The following is a 24,558-nucleotide window of genomic DNA, read 5'->3' as shown; positions in this document are numbered from 1 at the left end:
GGTCATGCCTTTGCAGCACATCTGGTTATTAAAGCTATTATTGTGGTAATTACTGTAAAAGCCACAGTCAGAAAGACTAACAAAGACACTGGACAGGAGCGTCAGTCTTCATTCGCCTCACACTGTGTCGCATGCATTAAAGCTCGCATACGGCACACTGAGTGCCTTGTGTAAGATCAAATGAAAATGCTGCTACCAGATGAATAAAGAGCTTGTTTAATAATACTCATCTTCTGTGTCAGCTTTTATTCACTTTGATCTTATTAGCATACACAAAAGAGGAGAAGAGCAGCAGAATACTCTTTTTGGAATCGGATGATTCATTTGCAAAGCTGCAGCAGGCCTATTCAGAGACAGCTCATGGTCATACTGTTTTCTTTCATCTATAACGGTTCACATGAGGTCACATTGCATATTGAGGATTCTTTTAATGCAATAGGAGGCATTTTTATAGTTTTTTTGTTGATACCCTGAAGGCAAGCTTGACTGAAAGGAAATGTTTTTGTACATTAGCTTCCATGCCTTTTGCCTATCTATTCATAAAAAAAAATATATATATATATATGTATATAAACATAACCTTTTTCAGTATTCTGTTTAAATCGACCAGGATGTTAACTAGTCATAGGACTGCGTGGATGAATTTCAGCTTTGTGCAAATTGTGTCCCGTGTAGTCCCACCTCCTCCATAGCAACAGAAGTGTTGTTGAGCTCCTTGTAGCCCAGCCACCAGCGGATGTCGACGGGGGGATTGCTGGAGGTGGTGTAGCAGCTGAGATTCAACTCTTGCCCCTCAATTGCTGTTAACGAACCTGACAGTGTCAGCTCAGCAGGCTCAACTGATGTACACGCACACATGCATGGGAAAACATACAAAGACAAGTCAGTGAAAATATCATCCCGTGAATAGTACATTCAACAGCTACATATTCTGATCACAGAGCCAGCGCAACTATTTTTGGATGTGAAACACAGAGCTGTATCAAGGGTGAGAGGGAAAAAAATCACTTTGAGTGGCAACTTGTTTTCTCTGGGGGTTTTCATTGTGGTTTCTAAAGTCTGCTTCGTTTTAACCAGAGGGGTAGACAGGGTACAATAGCTGCAGGCAAAGTGATGCAGTCGTATAAAGCCTTCCGGGGAATACAAAGCCTTGGGACCGAGCTGGCAGGCTTCTAGTAGGAGGGGTCATGCATGTAAATCTTTTGTGTATTTATGTCTGTTCCACATGTGACACCGTGTGGAATGCATCGGCCTAATCCACACACACACATCGACCGCTGAAATTCTTGCAGGTGCTGTATGGTGAAGGAGGCATATTCATATTTCACCAGTGAGTCTTGCTCCGTGCCCTCCAGCTTCTGCCAGCGCCTAGAGCATTGTCAGGCAGTCAGCGGTTCATTTTCACCATCTCTGAATGGATGACTGGGAGGCATGGCACCACAGCCTGCTGCGGGTTTTGGTAAATGGAGGAGCGCTGGTGCAATTTAAACCACATTTACATAGCACGAGCAAGCGGAAGGGCCGCTCCTAATCATATTTACATAAAATTGGCGCATCAATCAGACAGCATTTAAAGCTCTCCACATTGTGTGGCTCTGTAGTGAAAATCAGGCTATTGTTAGACTCAATGCACCAAGGCTGATAAATATTAATTTCATATTTGTTCTATTGTTGCTGAAACAAACATTTTATATTCAGAGAGAAAAGTATAATCTCTTAACTATGGGCGTTACTGTTTCAAAGTGTCGCCGTTAGTGCCTCAGGACTGCGCGTTGAAGCAATTCAGCTAAATTTATGTAACAGCTACGAAAGAGCATACAGTGGTACTAATCTGGAGGCAATTGGAAATATGGGCTGCAGCCATAGAAACCATTAGTTTCATTAATGATATTAACTTTACAATATTTACTGGGACAGCAAAAAGATTGGGCTTGGAGGAAAGATGTATTATACTCCTCTGCAATGTGTCCATATTATTAATAACCTGCAATCACTCAGTCCTGTCTGGGCTTTGTTTTTTACCAGTGTGTGCATGTGTGTTCCAGCACTGCGCAGTGTATTAAAAGTTATTTTCACTCACAGAGAACTGTTATTTTGCGGCTGACAGAAAGAGGAGATCGGGACACCAGATTGGAGCTTTCACAGCACAGCTCTGCCTGGTTGTCAGCGGGGGTGATCTTCAGTTTGAGTATGCTGCTGGACTTCTGAGCAACAACGTCCTCCTCCCAAGTCATAGGCAGAACTTCTCCATTCTGACAGACGGATGAACACATGAAACTCAAAAAGGCAACAGAATGTTTGAGTAGTTGCAAGCTCCCATATGGCGCAGGCAGCAAAGAACAGAAGCTACAAAGAATGGGATACTTATGCTGCGAGTTTTTTAACAGGAATGGCTCATTTTGCCAGCGTGACAGTGTGTTACAAAGCTTCCTTAACAGATGGCGCAGAAGATTTACCTTGGTCCAGTGGAGAGTGGCAAGGGGGTTTCCACCATATGACACACACTCCAACACAAGCGTTCTCTCTGCTTTGACTTTGTTCCTCTCCAGACCCAGAATAACTGGAGGCTGAGGTGCGACTGTCAAGAAAGGGGGATGGGGGGTGACAAGAAGAAATGGCACAGAGGATGAGCACGAGATAAAGAGGAAGAGGTGAGAGAAGAAAAGAGGTGTAGTAACTCAGAGAAACAGAACCATGGTGTGGCCAATAGGACAGTATAAAAAAGAAAAGAAACAGAGAAGAAAAAAAAGAAACTGCAGTGCGATGAGAAGACTCTTGGCAATTGAACAGGAAGCATCCCTATTTGTTGAGACGGGGCCAATAAATTGGTCATTCAGCATGACTGTGGGATAAGAGGTCCGGATCTGATGAAAGCATTAAGTATTAAGGGAGCAGTGAGCTGGATCTAGTCCATAAAGCAAAATAACAGATGTTCAAACAGTAATAAGGCAACGTGAAATATGAATAAATTACAGCCTCCTCGAATAAAATATATGCAGTAAAATAAATTAGAAGAGGATGGGCCTTTGTTATTGCTGCAATCAGTTTCAGAGAGCAGACTGCAGACCCTGGGCCAGCATGACAAATTGCCACCTTGCTAACAATCTAGCTGGCTGAAAATGGCCACCGCGCTGGCTTTGATGGGCTAGCATACTGAGTAAGACTGCGGCGGTGGTCCCAAGTTCTGCAACATTAGCACTTTAGCAGAGAGCCCATACTGCTTAATGCAGAGAAGAGAGACAGGGAGGAAGGGAGGAGCGCTCGCAGTTACTGGTGAATGATAAAACAACAACTATGGTGTCTAGTGTGTTTCAGTTTTCAGTTTTCAGTTTTATTTGTCATATGCAAGTTAGCACAGGGTCAACATCGCAATGAAATGTATTTGATGAGCAGAAGGAAAGCATAGGGACAGCATTAAGGTGTGTAGTCAGTATGTGGGTAATATCGCAGCTGAGCTGGAGGGAACACTCACTGCTGAAAGTATCAGCAGCCCTCCTCCACTTTAATCAACAGCATGATTTAGTCCCGGGACAAGCAGGTGGGTACACTCTAAGGCCTCAACAATCCATTACTTCAGCTGATCAACAGGGTAGAAAACACCAAACCCACACTGTAGTAAACAACAGCGGCAGTAGAGCACTGGTTGTTTATTCAGCAACAACAGCTTTGGCAATGGCAAAGACATCCCGCGTGTCAGCTAACCTTCATGTGCAGCAATGGATTTATTATATTATGTTGCGTGGTTTGTAAAAACATGAAAGAAAAGGCAACAGAAACTGGCTTAGTTTCCTTCCTCGGTGGATTCTAAATTTAATTTGAGCTGATGAGCACAAAAGTTGCTGGGCTAGTTTTGTAAGATTTATTATTATTAAATGTGGTGTGCTGAGCTTTCCATATTAGAAATATATTATTGTTAAAAAAAAAATTCTCTAGCACAATTCTTGCTCGTGTAATTCATCTAATAATTAGTTTATGTGCCTTGTTTAACGCTGGGGCAATAACCAAGCGTGTAAATAATTCCAAATTACTAAACACATCCAAACCCACCGAAATGTAATTGCAGGCTGCTTTATTAGCCACAGCCCAAACTGTAGAAAACAACTGCTTACTGCTTTGGTCACATCAACCTCTTCCCTCTGTCCAGCACAGGCTGCATTGAGAGTTGGATGTTCACAAGGTTGCCCCAGCTGAATGTTGTTTTGAAGTAGGTGTGACTTTGCCTTCAGCTTAAATGTTTCTCCTTGCGCCACTAACACAGACTGAGTGCACAATGCCGGATACCCAAGGGCCCCCCTCGGGTTCTGTTCCTGTGTGGTAGAGAGTGTGTGTGTGTGTTTTATATAAAATGAGGGTGTTGGCCATCACTTTAAAGACAGGTTGAGACACTCACAGTACACATTCATAGCCATTGTGGTCTCCATAGGCTTGAGGAGGGTGGGGTTCATGGCGTGACAGGCCAACTCCCTCCCATTGTCAGAACTCAGAGCAGTGACCCTTTAAGAGGTAACAGAAGGACAGAAGAAATAACAATAACAAACATTACTGAAAGATATAAAGCTGTAAAAAAAATCCCATCATCCCAAAAAATATCCAAATGCGTTTCATAAAAAAAAAAATTGACACATCGATGTAAATACAGTCCAGTGTAAGGTCACAATCAAATGCCTTTTCAAGGGTTGCAAGGATTTGGGGATGTTTTTGGGCTTTAGGAAGTCTGGTGAGATAAACAAAGTGACAAGTGTCATGTAATATATTTATCCATGAGGAATGAGTTAGACACATGACTTGTATCTGACTCAGAGTCAGGAGACCAGGTTTTAGGGAAGGTGCAAATGACAAACAGCACTGAAGGTAAATATAGTTCAATATACACTCACAGGCCACTTTTTTTAGGTACAGCTGTGCAGCTGCTTGCTAACGCAAATGTCTAACCAGCCAATCACATGGCAGCAACTCATTGCATTTAGCCATGTAGCCATGGCCCAGATGAAATGCTGAAGTTCAAAACAAGCATCAGAATGGGGATGAAAGTTCATTTAAGTGAATGTGGCATGTTTGTTGGTGCCAGATGGGCTGGTTTGAGTATTTCAGAAACTGCTTATCTGCTGGGATTTTCCCCACACAGCCATCTCTAGGGTTTCCAGAGAATGTCCAAAAACGAGACAATATCCAGCGAAGCGGCAATTCTCTGAGTGAAAATGTCTTGCTGATGTCAGAGGTCAGAGAATGGCCAGACTGCTTCAAGCTGCTAGGAATGCAACAGTAGCTCAAAAAATCCATTGTTACAACCAAGCAATGCAGAAAAGCATCTCTCAACATGCAACACTTCACAAAGGCTCAACAGAATTGCAAAAGAGAGAATTTAGATCTGACGAGTCTCAATTTCTGCTGTGACACTCAGATGTTAGGGCCAGAATTTTGTGGAAAAAGCATAAAAGCATGAATCCATGCTGCCTTGTAGCAACAGCTCAGGCGGGGATATTTTCTTGGCAGAATTTGGACTCTTTAATACCAACTAAACATTGTTTAAACAACATCGCCTTTCTCAGTTTTGTTGCATGTCCATCCTTTTAGACCGCAGTGTACCCATCTCCTGATGGCTGCTACCAGCAGGACATTCTCAAATAATCTTAAATTGGATTCTTGAACATTGGACAGTGAGTTCAGTGCACTCAAATGGCCTCCACAGTCATCAGATTTCAATCAGATGGAGCACCTTTGGCATATGTGGAACATCCAGATCAGACAACAAATCTGCAGCAACTGTGATGCTATCACGCCACTATGGACCAAAATCTCAGAGGAAGGTTTCACCTTGTGGCATCTGTACCACAAAGTTCTGAGGGGAAAAATGGATCCAACCCATTACTAGCAAGGTGTACCTAACAAAGATGGGTGTAAATAAAAGCATAAAATAATTTGCTATTTACATCAATGCATCAATATTGTTTCGCAACTTCTCCCGCTTAATTGTGAGGTATATTTACACTCGTTGCAATCTACGATATCTCAGAATGATTGCTGACTTGCAATGATGTTTGCAGGGCAAACACTGATGATAATGATGTAGGCAGAAACACAAACACAGCAATATAAAACCTCCCTTCTCACCTTTAATTCAGCAGTACCTGTCTCATAATTTCTGGTGAGTAAAGCTCAGTATCCTCGCTATCCTTTAGCATAAGTTGAAGACTATACAACCCTCACTAATGACACATTTTTATGAGGCACAATTCTCTTCACAAACTCACACAATTTTTAGAAGAGAATCAAAGTAGAAAACACTTTTGCAAAGATTTTTTCACCGAGTGACAAATCTGTTACATACGCGTACAAATTGCTCACTGAGCAGCTGGTTTAGCTTTCTTTTTTCTTTCCGTATAATTTGATTTTAATAGTTGCAATGATAAAGTGCCTGTCTTTGTCTGTGAGTGTACTGTGAACACCAGTAAAAGCATAAATCTTAGAAGTCATGAGGTGAATAATGGGGTAGGAAAAACACAAAGTTCTGGCAGAAATGTGTTGTTATTTTTCTCTAGTCTTTGAGTTTTGTGGAAAAAAAGGATAATTTTAACAGTTATTTGCAAAATAAGATAACCAGTATCTGTAACTGGTTAAATGATAAATGTAGTGGAATATTAGAAGTGTTAAATAAAACTAAAAAACAGATGGTTTTAACTAACATGTAAGTACCCCAACTCTGTTTTAGGCTGTGTGTGTTGTCAGGAGCCATGGGAATAAAAGCAAGGCACTTTGCAGTGTACTTAGAAACACAGTGAATTTATTCTGAGTCTAGTTTACTCTCTCTGTTTACGTCTTCTATATCAAACTACAGTTCAGTGACAACTGTAACCATCACATATCGCCCACTGCTGTGCATGCTCAGCGTGACTATGTGGAAGAAGCATCAATATTGCTTAAGACCTCGGCTTCTCTGCTTGAGAGTTAAACAACATTGCAGCTCCTCAGTACCAATGTTATCTGAAGATATGACAAGAGGTTATTATCTTTGACATAGAGGAGATATGCAGGATTAAAGTAATCTATGGCCCCGCTTAATGTATGGGCACCAGGCGAACCAGCAAGGATTGGATTTGTCTCGCTGCTGGAATGTAATTTTGTGCATTTGACAGAAGCTAATTCAACTCCACAGTGCCAAGAAGCAGTTTGTGTGTGTGCAGAAATTCATTGTACTCACTAAGACAGAAGGCGAGAATAAGAGCACGGTGAAAACAAGGGAAACAAGAAACATAGACAGACTTGGGGAGATTGAGCAGGTTGGTGAGGAGAATGAGTCTGGCAGGCAGCTGAACACATACGTTACTTCAGCATGCGCGTTCAGAAGCTTATCCTTTGAGCCAGACGTGGAGAAAGACTCTGCACCTGTCAGCTCAACTCCATCTAAAAGACACAATGGGGGGAAGGCGCACAAAAAAGGAAGAATACTGTGTGTAAATTTGTTCATGCGAAACACAAACACCAGTGTTATTCTCATGCAGAATTGCAAATACTGGACTATGGTGCATATGTGTGTGCGATTATCATGCAGAAATCATGTGTACGTGGTCTAAAAATATGAAACTATGAAATTATATGTTAGACCTACAGCACAACCCCGCAGACAAATTCACACCGCTGCAACAAAGGGAACATCTCTCGCTTGATTTCAGCACGATACAGAGTAATAGGTGTGACAGAAGAAGAAGAGGTAAAAACAAAGCGATGGCAATATCGTAGATGCTTTTGTAAACAACAAGGAACCTGCAATAAATTGACTCTACATGAAACTGTGAAACAAACATCTGGAAATTCAAATGTTCAGGCTATTTCCTCCCACACAGAGTCTCCTCCTTTCAACTCTGCAATTTAAAAAAACCAAAACAAAACTAAGAAACAAGAAGCCTTTAGTGGACTCGAATTTTATTCTGTGTTTTCTTGTTAAAATATTCAGGTTGAGGCCTATACGCATGGCAGACTGTAGAATATCAAAAAGGCGGCTGGCCCTTCCTTCCAGCTTGTCAGCCTGACCATCAAGATAAAAATCTAATGGAGCACAAAGCATGACTCACCTTTATAAAGTGTGATTTCTGCCAAAGGCTTTGCATCAGGGGCAACGCAGGTGACGGTGTACTTCTTCCCGGCTTCCCAAGGTGTTGACATGTCCATGTCAAAGTACGGCTTGGACGGAGGGACTGAAAGAGAGAAAACAGCTCAAGTTTCCAACTTAACATCAGCACCTAAAAAACTATAGATTACGCTGATTTCTAGCCATTGCTCTAAGCTTTATGCAGTGATATGATAATAGGATTGTAATATCTGGGACTGACTGGAGTGTCACACTGTCAGTTTTTGAATGATTTAGGTTTGATGTTCGGTTGCGTTTGAATACAAATTGTGGACAAGAAGAGAATATAAAGATGAAACGGTGATGAAACCAATCCAGTGCTAATCTATCATAGCAAACACCAAACACTTCTCTACTCAGATCACCCCCAAGCTAAATATGTGCTTTCTGGACTGATCAAAGCAGTCTTCACTTCTCCACTGTTCTCTACAATCCTTTTATCTGACCATAAATAGAGATTCCAGGAAAAAAAAGGAAAAAACACATAGCTTTTAACACAAGGGACCGAAAAAATTTGGGCAGTAAATTGAGAAATCTGTCACCAACTAATTATGAAAGAGATTCTTTGCAGATCTTTTAGCCCCTCCTTACCAAGAGCATCAGTTAAATTAAGCACGCACTAGCCTACAGATAACTGGCCATCTATTGTGCTGGCTTTTAGTGTGTGGGTGAGCTTGTAGAATTAGAAACTATGGTTACTGTGAAGGTTGTTTTCTTTCATCAGAGATCAAGTGCAAAGGCTGCCTGAGTTAACAGACAGAATAGAGAGTTGGTAAGTACAGGAAGGAGATGTGTGTGTAAAGGGAGATGAAAGACTGGCAGAGGAGAAAAGAGATACTGCAAGAATGAAATGTGACTATAAGACGGGCTGTGGAGGATTAGGCGGAGCAGGGAGATAGCTGCTGCTCAGTCCGGAGATAAACCCCGCTGCCAATGTATGGCTCAACAGCTGGACCACAAGCAACCAAACCAGCCAGCCATTCAACATCTACCTCTACGTCCAGTTGGCTCACGGCCACTAGGAGGAGCTGTTGCTGTGTGCAGAGTCACCTCTTCGCTCTAGTCAGCTATTGAGACAGATGAGATGTGGCTGCAGCTTCAAACTGATTTAAAAGAAGCAATTGAATCTGTGTGGACTGTGATGGGTTACCCAGAGCACTGCAGAGGCGCGCACAGCAATAATGAGATGCATTTGTTTGTTTTCCCCTCCCTCTTCCCAGAGAAGATGACTGGGCCATGCATCTATTGACAGCCCCTGTACTCTCAATCTACTCAGGCCCACACAATTCACACAGGCGCATCACTTGTTGTGCTCGAGGGGTGTCTGGCAGCCTAACAAATCCTAAAATAAGAATAATGATATGTTCACAAATGAGGCAGGCAGGTATCTAATTTTTTCCTCGCTCGCTCATGCTGGCCTGTTCCTCTTATCTCTCGTTCACTCCATCATCCCCCTCCAGCAGCCCGAGCCCACCTCCCTCCACCCACACTATCTTTCTTGACCACTGCAGTTAAACTGCAGAAGTGCAGAGGAAGGTGTGTTCCAGCTTGGACTGGGACTTACAGCCGCCATCCATCACATCCCCTCAGAAAAGCCATGTGAGGGAATAAGCCCAGTCAAGCTAAACCTGCACCAATGCACATTTGTACAATTGCGATAGAACATGTGGACAACAATAAAACACACATCCGGCTCAATTACTAGACACGCACTCAGAGCAAAGAACAGACAGCAACCATGCTGTTTTCTTAATTAACTCTTTCTGCCCTTTCTTTGTATACTTCTAAGTGGGATTTTTTTAAATCCTTCCTCTTTCCGTCTGCTTTTCTGCTTCTGTTTCTCTTGTTAAGGTATATATACGAACACAGATAGGCAAGGACTTGATCCTGCAGTTCAGATGTGAAACGCTGAGCTGAAATATTCGATTTATTAGACAAATATGGACGGATGGATGGATAAAGCAGATAAGAACCAGATTAGCAGACACACATCAATATGCATAAGCAGCTCTTTGCACCTATCCTTCTTTCTCATTCACATACAGATGCACATGCTCTCTTTTCTCCGTTGCACACAAGCACCCAAAGATAAACTCAAGTCTACAGTGAATGCAGATTTGCACGCACAAACACTCCGACACAGGCGAGTGAATGTGCAGACAAGCTACATTCATCTCATTTCACTCTAAAAACAGGCACCAGTGTCTGCATGGTCTAACATGTGATACTAACCTGATTCTCCGAAAGATATTGGAAAAGGCCCAGAGGATAGAAAGTCTCTAAAAAGCTTATGCTGAATAGGATAGATAATAATGGAGCTCTGACTTCTTAACACCAGAAAGACACAACTCATCAGTTTCATCTTTGGATGATAAATCTTGTCGAACACCATATTTTCACAGTATGTGTGCAAGAATGTTTTTTTCCTTCTATATTGTACTGTGCAAAAGTCTTGAGGCCCCCCCTCCCCCTCTCATTTCTCTTTATTTTGCTTTCAATTTGCTTTTTTGTCTTGAGCAATAGTTCTCCAGGATTTCTGAATGGCTTTCAAAGGTTTTCTTTGGACACTGGCTATTTTTAAACTCATTTTCAGTTCAGTCGCTTGTACCTGACCATTTTCAGAGGAAGCTACTTAACACTGACCAGTGAATTATTCAAAAGGCACCTGACTGAAGTAATTAACAAGTGTTGCTTTTACATATAACAGACAACTTTGCATCTTTAGGTATTTGATACTAGCAGCCTGTCACAAAAAACACATAATTTGTTTCCATTTAGTTTAATGAACACAGAAATGTACCATTAAATTTTGATCCACCATACAATACAATGGAAAGCATCTGATTGACAGTAGTTTCATTTTTCAGCCCATATTGATCCTAAACATTTTCACTGGATAGAAAAACATATAATTAAACACTGGTATTCATGGATTGGCCTCCCCAGAGGAGGGACCTCCACATTATTGAAGCCGTGTGGGATCATGTTAACAGAGATCAGAAAAAAAAGGCAGTCAACATCCAAAGAAGAGCTTTGAATGTCCTTAAAGAAGGTCGGAGAACTATTCGTGTGGGCCTTATGCTATATGTTGCTTATATGCTATATTTCCATCTATGTTATATAGTTTCTTTTTCCAGCAAAATATAAAGAAATTACGATTTACACAGTATTGTATGTGCAGAGAAACACATACATTTGGCTATTCATACACAATATGAACATGGTATTTATTTGATATGTAATCCGTGACGTTGCAAACCACTGAAACAGCTTTCCATTTTCTCTGTCTGCATTCAGAGGGAGAAGTGGAACAGGTGTTTAGGACAAAAAGCTCTACCTCCATCACCTCTCATCTGCACGAGCGCCGCTCCAGCCAAAACATGTCATAACTGCATCTGTCAGCATCCATCTCCCAAACTCCCATTTACAGCAAGTGCATCACACACGCGCAACATTAAAAACAGATTTAGGCTCAATTGTAAATGCACCTTTGTGATGGATTCTAAATAAATTAACAAGGAACCGCTCATGTTGCTATTAAGCAGAACTTCCCCTTTTCAGAAAGAACCTACTGTAACATTAAAGTGGCACTGTCAGAATTAAAGCATGGCACCAGTGTATAACACCCCATCCTCTGATGAGGTTATATCTTGGGCAACTGTCAGAACTTTTCATGAACAAAGATGAATAAAGTCACCATGTTCTACGTTGCTTGTGCCCCCATTTATAAGTTGTTCCATTATTCATAACAGGGAATCATAAAATGAAGGCTCATTATATACTCTTCAAGTGCTAAACTCATTAGCTACCGAAAAAAACCTCGCTATAGCCCTGGTTCCTAAAATGTCCTCTAACCTCCAACCAACGCTGATAATAAGCTTACACACATGGGCACGCACACACACCACACACACACATACACAAATATCTCGGTAACACACTATGCCAAATGAATGAGTAACAGTCTAAAACCAGAACACATCAAAAACAGTTTTGAACATTTGCAGGAGGCATCTGTACAGGCGTGCACTGCGGTGAGGGAGAGAGTTGTTCATTAATAGGATTAAATGCTAAGGCTAATGGTATAAACCGAGACACAGGATGTGTCAGGTATGTGACGGGCACAGTGCGGGGTAAGTTTTAGCAGAGGAGGGGGCTTCAGCAGAGAGGGTAGAGGTTGTTATTGTCATGGATTACTCACTGCCACTTGATCTGCCTGTTGCAGTAATCCCCTATCTAAGCTCCGCAGGGAAGCAAAAAACACACAGGAGTTAGGTTGCACCAATGGAAATGTCTTGAAAACATCTCTTTGTAAGCCCATGGATGGGGCTTATTGACATTTTTGCCTTTATCCCTGCTATTTACTGCCTGTGGTGATCCATCTTGAATTAGCCAGTCATAATATCACTCTCCCTGACCCAAGAATCCAATTATACAACCACCAATCTCTGTTTTGTGTTCAAATTCCTCCCCTCTCCCCTACTGTATCTCCTCATAAAGACTTTATGGTGTTTTGATTTGATGCAGAGCTTGATAGGATATGGCCATGGTTGACTGGCCAGGGGTGCGGGGCCTTGGGAGCCGTAGTTCAGTGATAGAGAAGTCCATCGGAAACTCATCAGAGACGGTGCTCTTCAAAGGGGATACACAGTTTCCAGTCCCAGTTCAGCACTAACGGGAGATTGAATTCATCAGCTCATTATCAAGCCCCAGATTAGTCACGTATTTTGAATCACTTGAACTGCTGGGCTGGAACAAATAACCCTTTAAGACCAAGGCTGCAGAGAGCTTTTTAAGTCAGTCACTTCACTGATTGCCCTTTGCGACAGCTCATCTACAAATGTCCATGTTAAACAGTCAACAGCTGGGACGTGAGCCCAGGACACTGAATAATAACACCTGCTGAGATGTGCAGCATGTGGACTCGTATGTGAGCATGTCAGGAACATTATGAAAGAGTCTGTCACGGGTAAATGCTAGTACTAATACTACTACTACCAGCCATCCCTGATGCAACACACTGGTTGGTATAACACATATTTTCATTGTTTTGACAAAGCAGAAAGCGAGAGTTTTGATTTTGTATAAGTGGGCACACATGCAAGAAGCATCTCAGAGGTAATGAATGTGGGAGTCAAGCCTGCTGTGGCTGCAGGTGTAGGCTTGCCGTAGGATATTAAACTGCAGCAGTGTAGAATACTGCCATTCAAGTACAACACTACCCACCATTTCTCGCGTCAGCCTATTGATGTCAGAAAAACCTGCTCTCTTCCCAGAAGAGAGCGAGGACTCTACAATCGCCACAACCGCCCCTCCTATCCAAACCCCCATCCTCAGTGTCCATGGTCACCAAAGAGAAAGCCTGCGAGCCAAGAGAGAGGGTGAAATTGAGCGGGGGAGAGAATAGGGAGGGGGATGTAAGTAAATGAAGTGCGCCTGGAGAAGAAAGGTTCTTTTAGAGTCCTTTCCTTACCACATATGGGCTTGCTCCCACAAGCAAAAGGGTTAGGGAGAGAGAAACACCGGTTGTTATAGAGTGACTACAGGTGGTCTAATGTAGTTGCACAATAACATCTATTCCATTCCATGTCTGAGAAGGAACTTTTCAATCACTTCTGTTAAAATGTATTCCTGCGCAAGGAAGAGACATGAATCGCCTTGAGGCTTGCTAGAGAAGCCAGGCTGCTCTTTATATTTTCCAGCTGCTAGTTAAAGCCATGGACCCTTCTGGAACATGTAAAGGTGGCATAGTACTTGAATACTGTTTGAAAAGTTTGTAGAATTGTGAGCACAACACTGAAACAACCTTCTTAATATTGTCTAGATCCCCCTTGTGCTAATAAAAAAGCTCTGAACCCCTGGATGCTGGGTCATTACCATTGTCAGGTTCCCCGAGCCATTCCTGATCAATGTGGTGGAGTGCACACTGTTCTGCTGAGGGAGGCTACGGCCATTCAGGACTACCTTTGTGTTCTTGGTTGGCAGCAATGCTGGGTAATTGTTATATCTCCAAGTAACAGTCACATTAATGTGAGGACCCAAGGTTTTCCATCAAAACATTTAATTTTAACGAGATGATCAATATGATTCACTTCACCTGGTGGTACTTTTAATCCTGTGGTTGATCAGTGTATTATTGAATAAAACTGCTACAGTAAACACGCCGTACCAAGGGCAAAGTAACTTGAAACTGTCCTTCAAATGCAATTGCCTTATCTTACACAAATAAAAGCTCTTTATCAATAGAAATGAATATTTAACAGCTCTTTGTATGCTGATTACTGGTCAAGAGGTCACAAATGTTACTGGAGTACTGAGGATGCTCACTGTGCCTTCTTACATGCATTTTGTTACTCGGGGGAAAAAAAGAAAAAAGAAAACATGATTATTATTAGACTCCACAATCTTTTTGTTTCCCCCCTTACTTCGTACGTTGAGCCAGGCCAGCCTGGAAATGATTCCACTGCTGGACTCAGATGAGGTCACTTGACATTCATATTGGGTGTCATCTTCCAGTTGAGCATCTTCAATCTGAAGATGATACTGGCCTGGAACAGAGATGGAGACATGAAGTGTGTTGGAGAGATGCTATATATGTAGATAATTACAAAAAGAATGGGTTCATTTTCCTATGGGTCTCCTTCTACTGAGTATAACTCGGGAGGTCCTAACATTTATAGTATTTATATATTGATAAGCATTTAGCATTTTTAGAGGCCTTTTTTTAAATTTACATAATGCCAAAATTAACTATCAAAGAGAAACTGACAATGGGTTTAATGTAGAGAGCACCTAATTTTAGTTCTACCAAATGCTTTACAATATCTTCTCATTTACCCAATTACAGACGCTCATACAAAGCAGCTGTAACTAGTAGATCTGAGGTTTTGTCTTGCACAAGGACACTTTGGTACGTGAAGGGTCCAGGGATCAAACCACCACTTGAGCCACGGCAGCTTAGAAATCTAAATGGCAGTCCTGCGCATCAGTTCAGTACGATAATATACTCCACTGCTGACATTCCTGTTTGATTTGACTATTAACAGCCAGTTTTCTTATTTCTGTAAAATATAAACATTTCACTTGGTGAGAATCTCCAGCTGCAGGCATTTCCATTGACATGCTAGTGGTTGTTTATACTCACAGCATTTTGTTTCAGAATGAATTTCCAGTGTGGTAAATGAAATCCAATCCCAAATTCACAACGGAGACTGAATAAAATGTCTATTAATTGATGCCAGGCAGAATCCCTCACTCTGCATCTCTCTTCTGATAGTGTGGCATGCCAACAGGGCTTGATTTGTTTGATGCATTGCCATAACCTGTGGGGATTAGATGATGTTCAACGTTGGTTTTCCAGCTCCTGATGGCTCACAGCCTACTAATATGTGGAAAATAGTATCTTAGTCTGACAACCACACAGGCCTACAAATACATGTGTCAAGTACGCTGGCAAGATAATTAAACACCAACCAGAAGCAATTTTCACATCTAAGTTATCATTGAGTGCAGAAAGAAAGAGACATTGGAGTTATTAATCATATTCCTCTTTCCTGAAATTACTCACAAATAGTCCAATCAAGTTGTAGAGACTGGCAGAGGCTGCAATGAGAATTGGTTATTTGCCCATTACTCTGTATCTATTTCATCTAGGGCCTTTGAAATTTTTGGATACAGTACATCTACATAGATATTATGCCTGCAGTGGAAAATGCCTTCCCTTCTGCAAATATGAATCTGTGCATCAGCCCAGAAACTTTAAAACACATACTATTACATAAGTGGGAAAGGTCAGACCCCAGGGAGAGGGAAAGAGTAGGGGAAATTGTTGATGTTCATGTAAACAACCTTTTTCATCATTTAGTCAGGCACTGTTGCCTGACATCAAGAAGGTTCCTGGCAAGAACCTGCTGGCTGACTGAGGCCTTTTTGTGAGTTTGCATCCTCTCCCTGTGCCTGATGGCTTTTCTCCGGGTGCTGCGGCATCCTCCCACAGTCCAAAGGAATGCTTGTTAGGTTGGGGCTGGTGATTCTAAATAAGCCTGAGGTATCGATATTAGCATGTGTGGCTGTCTGTCTCTTGATGTAAACCCTGTGATGAACTGGCGACCTGTCGAGGATGTACCCCCTCTTTTTCCCGTTTGACAGCTGAGGCAAGCTCCAGCCTTTCTGTGCCCCTGAGTTGGATAAAAAAAATTGGATAGATGGAGGGAGGGAGCGATGGATGGATGGATGGATGGATTTTATACTGTATAACAAGATAACAGCAACATATCTCAAAAAGCCCCAGTAAGAGCCTCAATTAATCTCTATGTGTGACTATGATTTATCAGTTTATGATGCTTGCTGATATTAGATACGATACAATCTGATTCACTTCTCTCTACATGTGACGTTCATTATTAACATTTTACCTGATTGGCTGGCTGCATGCTATTTTCTAGAGTTGTGTTGTTGCTCGTGAGCCATTCTTTGAATACAAAATGAGAAAGACAAACCTAATGCTTTTGTGCCTTAAAAAAGCTGTTTTATCTTTAAGGTTCTGTCTTTACACTGAGAGTTGGTGCACATAAATGGCTGAAATCCTGGATCTAGGCTCATGTCAGTACACATTTACATTACTGCTTCAGCTCGGGGAAACTAAGGGTGCTAAATTTACTATAAGTGCATGCTGAAATCAACGCCGGTCTCTCTTCTGTGCTTGAATATGTGATTTCAGTCTTTTTAAGCATCAATAAACATCACTGATGACAATCAGTGAAAACTGGTGGCGTATAAAGTGCAGTCAAGTGTCATCTTAAATGATTTTGCTAGTTCTGTGCAGTGTAAAGTGATTGCATACATCAGTCTGCAGTTTCATTTCCTGGAAAGGGTACCTGCACTGATGGGTATTTTATTTATGACTGAGCCTATGAGTGTTTGACAGCTTGTGTGTGTTTGTGGTCCTTAAATTCATTGTGTACTTCTTTTTTCATTGTTGTGGATATAAAAGGTGGCAAGGTTTTCTAACCCTGTGTCTATTGTGATGAATAATTTTCTCACTAACAGTTAATCAACAGAGAAATATTTTACTCTTCTGAATGTATTTGTGTAAACTCAAGCCATGAATAAGGGCGCACACGAGAATGTGCATCATTGCATCCCTTAGTGTTTATGTGTCACTGGTGGTCTCCCACACTGTGCAACAGTGAAGTGCAGCTTGTCTAGTTGTGGGCTGATCAGGAACAGATGCTCTTCTCTTACTCAGGATTGCCTTCTAATTGGCTATTACTTTTTATAGACTGTGGTGCAGATTCTGCAACACACTATATTCTCTGCCACATTTCACAGATCATCTGGCACTCTGTTGCTTTAATTTCTTTTTTTTAATCTTCATGTGCGAGTGACAGGATAAGGGGGTTGTGCGAGAGGCTGTTGACAATCACATCACCTCATCTCACCCCAGATGATACCCCTTTATAATAGCCATAAGGTTCCTGTAACAGCCATGCTTATTGGAGCATCGAAGCCATAACAACAACAACCTCATCTCATTTACTTTTAGAGAAGCCCCCTTGAAGTCGTACCGCTGGGGGCATCTTGACATGACAGTAGCATTTCATAATTAAACCATATAAACTATAAGTCACAACAAAACAAAAAAGTACATGGGATTCAAATTGTGTTACTATCTTTGGGAAATCATATGTTAAAGTGCCCTTTACGCAAATAACACAGAGTTCTCTGATGGTTTCATTTTTTTTTTATTCTTTGAAAAACAAGGTTTAGGTTTACTAATTTTGGCATCTCTTGAGGTTCTGTTATTATACATGTTTATATAGTTTTAATAGGTCCATCAAAGCTCAATAGGCCATAGACCATATTCCGTGAGTATCCCGGCTTACCTCTCTCGGGGTTTCCAATCATGCTGTAGCGTGGAAAGCCTGGCAGGCTTCTCTCAGGTCCCAGGAGGAAGCCATCTTTGGCCCACTGCACAATCCCCGAGGCTCGCAACACCTCACACCTCAACACAGCTGTGGCTCCCATCCGCACAGTTAGATTCTTGGGCTCAGTCCTAAAGGCCTGCTGGGCCCGTGTGCCTGGAAACATTAAAAAAAAAAAAAGGAGAAGCAGGCACATTGGAAAGGAAACATGAAAGGGATATGTTGGGATTTCATGAAAAGAGATGGAAAAGAATAAGAGCCGAGTATGTGTGAGGAGTGTGATGAAGGAAATAAAATGAGCAGAAGGAGCATGACAAAAACATGCACCACAGGAGAGCAGTCCTGTGGTCTTTTTGTTTGAGAAGGCATCCCATTGTGCCTGGCCACATTATTCATCTTGGCATATGTTTTATTGATGGGAAACGGCAGTGATACGGCCCTGAAAATGAGTCAATAAAGTAATTACTGCAAATTAAATCCCCCCTCGGCCATGCAGATAGGATATTGGGAAGAGGAAAAAAACATGGGGCACCAGAGACCTTGTTCACCTGTGGTTTTTCCTCAATGTCGATGTCCCACTAGCTAATTCCTCCTGGGAAGAGTAATGATTATCACTTTAATCCCCCTTGTTTGTCATAGTTGGTGTTCACCATCCTTCAGCCAAGCTCTGAGGTGACAGCCTATGGCGCATTGCACTTGAGTCAGGAAGGTTACGTTAAAGTAGACCACCCACCAGGCTTTTACACTGGGGCTAAGATTATATGAGTATTACACACAATAGTTTATGAATAAATTCAGTTCAAAAAGCCAAATGCAAGTGCATACTCCAATTAGCGTTTAATATCTGAGCGTAAGTCTGTTTAAACAATGCCCCACAGAGAACCTGATTCCATTGGGCTGTTAAAATCTTGACCTTCATTGAAGCAATGGCCAAGTTGTTTGTGAAGTGCATGCTCTGTTGCATCTGACAACATGAGTGAGAGGCAGAGCTCTCAGATCAAGGCTGAACCAGTCACCTCACGTCAAATATGAAGGGCAAGATTGGCCATTACATTGGATGCATACAAACAGCCAAACACAGAAGCAAATTTGCATACAGTTTACATAAATGAATAGTCAATAATGATCTACAGTGCCTACTAAAATACTTCCACAATGGATTTTACTGAGAAATAGAAATATCAAAATGCAGCAATACAATTTCATTTCCATGTCCTAAAGTGAGCTGAATTCATAATCGTTAAGTTAAACCAGTTTTATGGACCATACATAGAGCTTTACTGTAATATTTGCATACTGCTCTTTTACAATATAGGTGCAGCTCTTTATCCATCACAGACACATACACACCACATAGACACTTTGGGGGCAGTTTTTGTGGTCTGTATCAAGGACACTTTGGCATGAATGACCTGCTCTATCTCCAAACCACTAAGGCTTTAACCTACTTAAAGTGAGTAGTGTTAGCTAAACTTAGCAAACTTTGGATGTTTCTGTGGTGTTACAGAGATGGGTTAAATCTTCTTCTTGTGGACTTGATATTGCACCTTAGCATGTCACACATAAACAAGAGTTTTATTACCAAAGCACAAGAGGTTAATACCTCAACAACAGCAAGCATGTTTGTTGTGGCTTTTTACATTTTTTTTTATAAATGACATTTATATATACCCATAGGGGAAATTAAGGGGCAGTATGGTGACTTATTACCAATGGTCATTATCCAAGGGGCAGTCTCCAGAGCTAAAAAATTACCCCAATGCTTCTTGTGCCACATGATGCTCATTACTTTAAAAATGTCCAAATTTACATCTTTAAAAATCTCGTTTACACCCTGGTATAAATAAATAAACACACACACACACACAAAAGGTTTTAGCACCTATGGCTAGGTTTCATTATTATTATTATTATTATTTTGCTAATGCATCCACCTGGATTGATTGACAGGTGTCCTGATACAGGTAGGTGAAGCAGACTGGTTATCTTTTAGGCTTCATCCACTATTTCACGTAACTCTTCACTGTTTATGTCTGCTGCTGGTGCTTTTTGGAGCATTTTTAATGGATTATGTGACCAATATTATGAGCTGTAGTATGGCACAGCACTAGTTTCTGCTTCTGCAATGGTGAGTAAAATTCTAGTATTTTATTCATCCCTCGCTTAACACTAATAATATGTCTATACAATTTATGAATTTAGCTTGCTAACCAAACTAGCTAGCATCAGGTGATAAACTAGCATCCAAAACACCAACACATGTGACGTCCTGTTGCCTGAAGGTAAGAGTTCAGTTCAGTTTTTTTGACATTCTGTTGCAAAACAGCTGTAAAAACAGTTCTCACCAGCCAGCATTTGTCCATTCACCCTTCAGCAGATGTGGAATAACGTTTGTATTCACGTGCAGTCGTGTTTTTGGTATTCTGATAGAGTCAGGTATTTATGCTTTGTTTTGTTCTTCACCTCCTCCTTCTCCTCTTCTTGAGGGAAATATTTTGCTTGTGAAATAGTCTGGCTCGAGTGTCAAGGAAGGGGGTAGGTAACCAGACTCAGAAGGCATTTTGGGTTCCCCCATTATTACCCCCATTATTTGTGAAACTTAAAACAAAACTCTCCCAAATAAATTAACTCATAACAGGAAACAAAGAGCACACAGACTAAGCAACACACCTCACCTGTCAATTCCCCTTCTGTTAGTGTAGCCAGTACCACAGTTTAAGGTGAGAAATCTACAACTCAACACAAATGGCTGAGAATCACATAAAGCTCACTCCTCTCCTGATTAACTCAGTTACACAGCTAAATGCTCTATATAAGAAAACTATTAGGACAAATCACTTGATAATCCTAAAAACTAACAAAAGGAAACATTCCTGTGCAAAAAACTCCCCTCTTCTTGGATTAACCTGGTGATGTCAGACATGACATCATCAGCACTTTAAAAGTCAGGAAACGCTGGAGGGATTTGGGGGGAGCTTTCCCACACCTGACCTACATGGATACTCAGAACAAAGAAACAATGGAAGAATATAAATGAGTTAAATCTGCGACATAATAAAATATAACGCAACATGTGACTAACTGTTTGCTTTAATCTGCTGAATGTTTGAGTTTGACTGCAACATAATGGTTACACAAACAAACCTAGGTATAATAAGTAAAGCAATGTTACTTTGGCAATAGCAAATCAGAGCAAATAAACATATGTAGAGAATAATGTGCTTAATGTGTAAAACGTTCATACTTACAGTATGAGACAACTGAAGAGTCCAACTGCTCATCCACTTTGCCACATAGATGTTTGCAAGTGTAACCCACATTTCCATACTTACTTTAATGTTGTAAGTTAAAGTTATTCTTTGCTGTTAAAGAGCAACAATATTTCTTGTTTAGGTGACAGATGTACCTCATGTATCTTTGTTCTTTAATTGTGTTTGGTAAATTCCATGAACTGGAAGTCATTTGTCACCATGGAAACATGATGTGACTTTCACTTAGTGTTATTTACTTTCTTTATAAAGTATTTGATGACAAAAAAGCCGACAGTTTAAAAGAATTGTGACAATGGAACAAAAATCTTAAACAACTCCCACCTAAGCAAAGTTACAAGCCACATTACAATTTAGTCAATAATAACATAACATTACTCTGGATGAAGAACTAATTCCCTGTGAATAAGTTTCCCTTATGCCCTGAATAAATCTGGTGGAAAACTGGTTGTAATATAAATTGTCCATCAGCCAAAATCAGGTAAAAGATTTAACCAATGATGCTCTACTTGATTAGGCAAACAGAAGAGACAGTGGAAATTTTAAGTAAGTAATTTGAGTAAGTCCTATACACCTATAGGAGACCTTACCTTACTATAAACCATGATGATGATCCTCAAAGGAGAAATGCAATCTAGTTCTTGCATATTTCTCACACTTACATTTTTCAGATCAAACAAATTTTAATATTAAAAAGACAAGCCAATACAAAATGCAGTTTTTAAATGGTGATTTCACAAGTCTGGGGGATCATCAAGATATTTTTTGGGCAAATATGAGACAAGCATTTGTGTTCTTTTTGGTCAGCAGTGGTTTTCACTGTGCTCTGGATGCCATTTTTGTTCAGTCTCTTTCTTGTTGTTGAATCATGAACTCTGACCTTAACTGAGCCAAATGTGATCTGCAGTTCCTTAGATGCCATTCTGGGTTCTTTTGTGACCTTCTGGATGACTCGTCTGTGCACTCTGGGAGTAATTTTAGTAGAGTTTCACTACTGTTCCAGGTTTTCTTGATTTGTGGATAATAGCTCCAAACCATAGTTTGCTGGAGTCCCAAAGCCTTAAAAATGCCTTTGAACCACTTTCCAGACCGATTGATGTCAGTGAGTTTGTTTCTCATCATTTTTTTAAGGTCGCGGCAAGTCGTCTTGCTCTGTGAGATTTTTAAACTTCACTTTGACAGACAGGATCTGTTTAAATCATTTCTGGATTCAGCAGGTCTGACAGTAATCAGGTCTGGGGGTGGCTATTAAAACTGAACTCAGCTTTCTAAAAAATGTGGTTAATTGCAGTTAATTCATGATTTAATAATCAGTTACTTTTCACATACACCCATGTAGGTATGGATGGCTTTTTTCTGTAATAAATGAAATCTTCAATTAAAAACTGCAGTTTGAATTTGTCTAACATGGAAATTTGTTTGATTATCTGAAATATGGAAGTATGATAGATATGGAAAACAATAAGAAATCAGAAAAAAGCCAAATACCTTCTTACAGCACTATATAAGACCCACAGTAAATCAATTATTGCTGCAGAAAACATGGCAATTAAGGCAAGATTTTCAACGTGTAAGGTGAAGAGATCACCATGAGATTAAGGTTGTACAGTGCTTTACTTACTGTACACTCCTATTTGAGGCAGGTTGAGAAGGTGACCTGAATGTATCACCGACGTTATTCTGTTTCAGTGAAAATTAAGACTTCAAAAAAGTGCTCTGGCTAGTCAACAGAGCACTGGGAACAGTGCTCTGTTGACTAGCCAGAACAGGGAAGGGACTTGGAAAGGCCACAGTTACTGTAATAACTCCACGGTGACATTTGATTCTCTTACCCAAGATAAAACAGAGAAAGGGTAGGACTGCAGGAGACACAATCCAGGCTGACAAGAAGTCCATTTCACCGCTGACACCTGACCTTCAACAACCCTGGAACAACCATTTAAAAAAAAATAATCACAAATGACATATACACATCCACTACAGGCAGACATTAGGTTAGAAAGACAAGATGGGAAGGATTATTTTTCTTTCCATATTTTGTCATATTTTGTGAGTGTTTATGTGTCGACATGATTTGATTTGCTGACAAACTATTTTTTAACATATCATTGTTTTGTAACAGTCCAGCACATGTTTACAACTCTATCTCTGCAGACTTCCAATTGATCATTCAGTTAATCAATGAATCATTCATAGTTCCATTAAAGTGGAACTTAAGGCATTTAAAAGCATCTGGGAGTCTGGTTCTAACTTTAATGGCGTTTAATGGTGAAAACCTTTTCTTGAGGATACACTCTTTGCAGTGTGTTTCAAATGAGAAAATGCAGAGGAACATTTTTGTTGAGCTAGAGTTAGTCTTGTGATGAGTATGAAAGTGTGCACAATTCCCTTAAGGCCATACACATATTTGTGATTAGTTGCACTAAAGACCTCTGTGGTCTCTGCTGCATTTCTCCTGGCTTTTCTTAAAGAATCAGCTTTAGAATGGAAGATAAAGGACCTTTCTCTCAGCCTCCGAGAGCTGATTTTTAAACTTAGCCTGTGGAAACCAGTGTATACATGGGACGCACAAAAAAATGGAACAAAAATGTCCTTAGTAGTGATCTAAATTTCACTAATATAAATTTAGAATTTGTATTAAATTTATATTAAATTAAACCACTATCACTTGATTTATATAGCATAGAAGCTGCCTTACCCTATAAAGTAAACTCTCCATAGCTTTTTGCATAAAATGGTTGATACAGTACTGTAAAAAAAATCTTAAAAGACCCCTTATTTTTTTATTTCTTCCAAGGAGCCAGACATTCTTGTAATTTTTAAGGTGGTCTTCAGCAACAGTCCTCCAGGCTTTTTGAAGCTGTTTCTCTCTGGACGTCGGCTACTTTTTTGCTTATTGTCAGTCCAGTCCTGGTGCCTGTTGCAAAATTTGTTCACATTTGTTTAGTCGAAACTATGACAAATGCTAAAGATAATACAGGCATAAAATTTTATTTTTGCACCAACAAGGTGATTCCCAGTAGACTATGAGCCAAAAACCTGGAATGTCTTGGCATGGTGTGGAGGTTATCCCTAAAAATTTGAAGAAAATGGAGCGTTGGAGGACAAAAACTAAAGTACTGTAGGTGCAAAAAATCGAAACCAAAAACCAAAAACAACGAATTGTATCTTAAGGTCAAGGCGTTAAGATATCGGAAAGACCTGACGTAAGAAATAGGTAAGGTATATCTGGCCCTTTCAT

The 24,558-nt window shown here is 40.6% G+C and overlaps 1 protein-coding gene across 1 annotated transcript in view; it reads right to left on the bottom strand.

Moving 5' to 3' along the window:
* nphs1 (NPHS1 adhesion molecule, nephrin) overlaps positions 1-18,214 on the bottom strand; it is a 35,415-nt gene extending 17,201 nt beyond the window's left edge. The window contains exons 1-8 of the mRNA XM_006801450.3: positions 18,010-18,214; positions 14,551-14,673; positions 8,070-8,192; positions 7,320-7,401; positions 4,391-4,494; positions 2,457-2,578; positions 2,081-2,252; positions 682-839 (exon numbers count right to left, since the gene is read on the bottom strand). Coding sequence (XP_006801513.3) covers positions 682-839; positions 2,081-2,252; positions 2,457-2,578; positions 4,391-4,494; positions 7,320-7,401; positions 8,070-8,192; positions 14,551-14,673; positions 18,010-18,214 — 1,089 coding nt within the window. The remainder of the gene's footprint in view (positions 1-681; positions 840-2,080; positions 2,253-2,456; positions 2,579-4,390; positions 4,495-7,319; positions 7,402-8,069; positions 8,193-14,550; positions 14,674-18,009) is intronic.
* Between the last annotated feature and the right edge of the window lie 6,344 nt (positions 18,215-24,558).

The sequence above is a fragment of the Neolamprologus brichardi genome, chromosome 11 (assembly GCF_056152115.1).
Source record: "Neolamprologus brichardi isolate AB-2024 chromosome 11, ASM5615211v1, whole genome shotgun sequence".
Classification (NCBI taxonomy): domain Eukaryota; kingdom Metazoa; phylum Chordata; class Actinopteri; order Cichliformes; family Cichlidae; genus Neolamprologus; species Neolamprologus brichardi.
The sequence above is the reverse complement of the archived record's forward strand: the minus strand, read 5'-3'. Positions and strand labels throughout refer to the sequence as shown.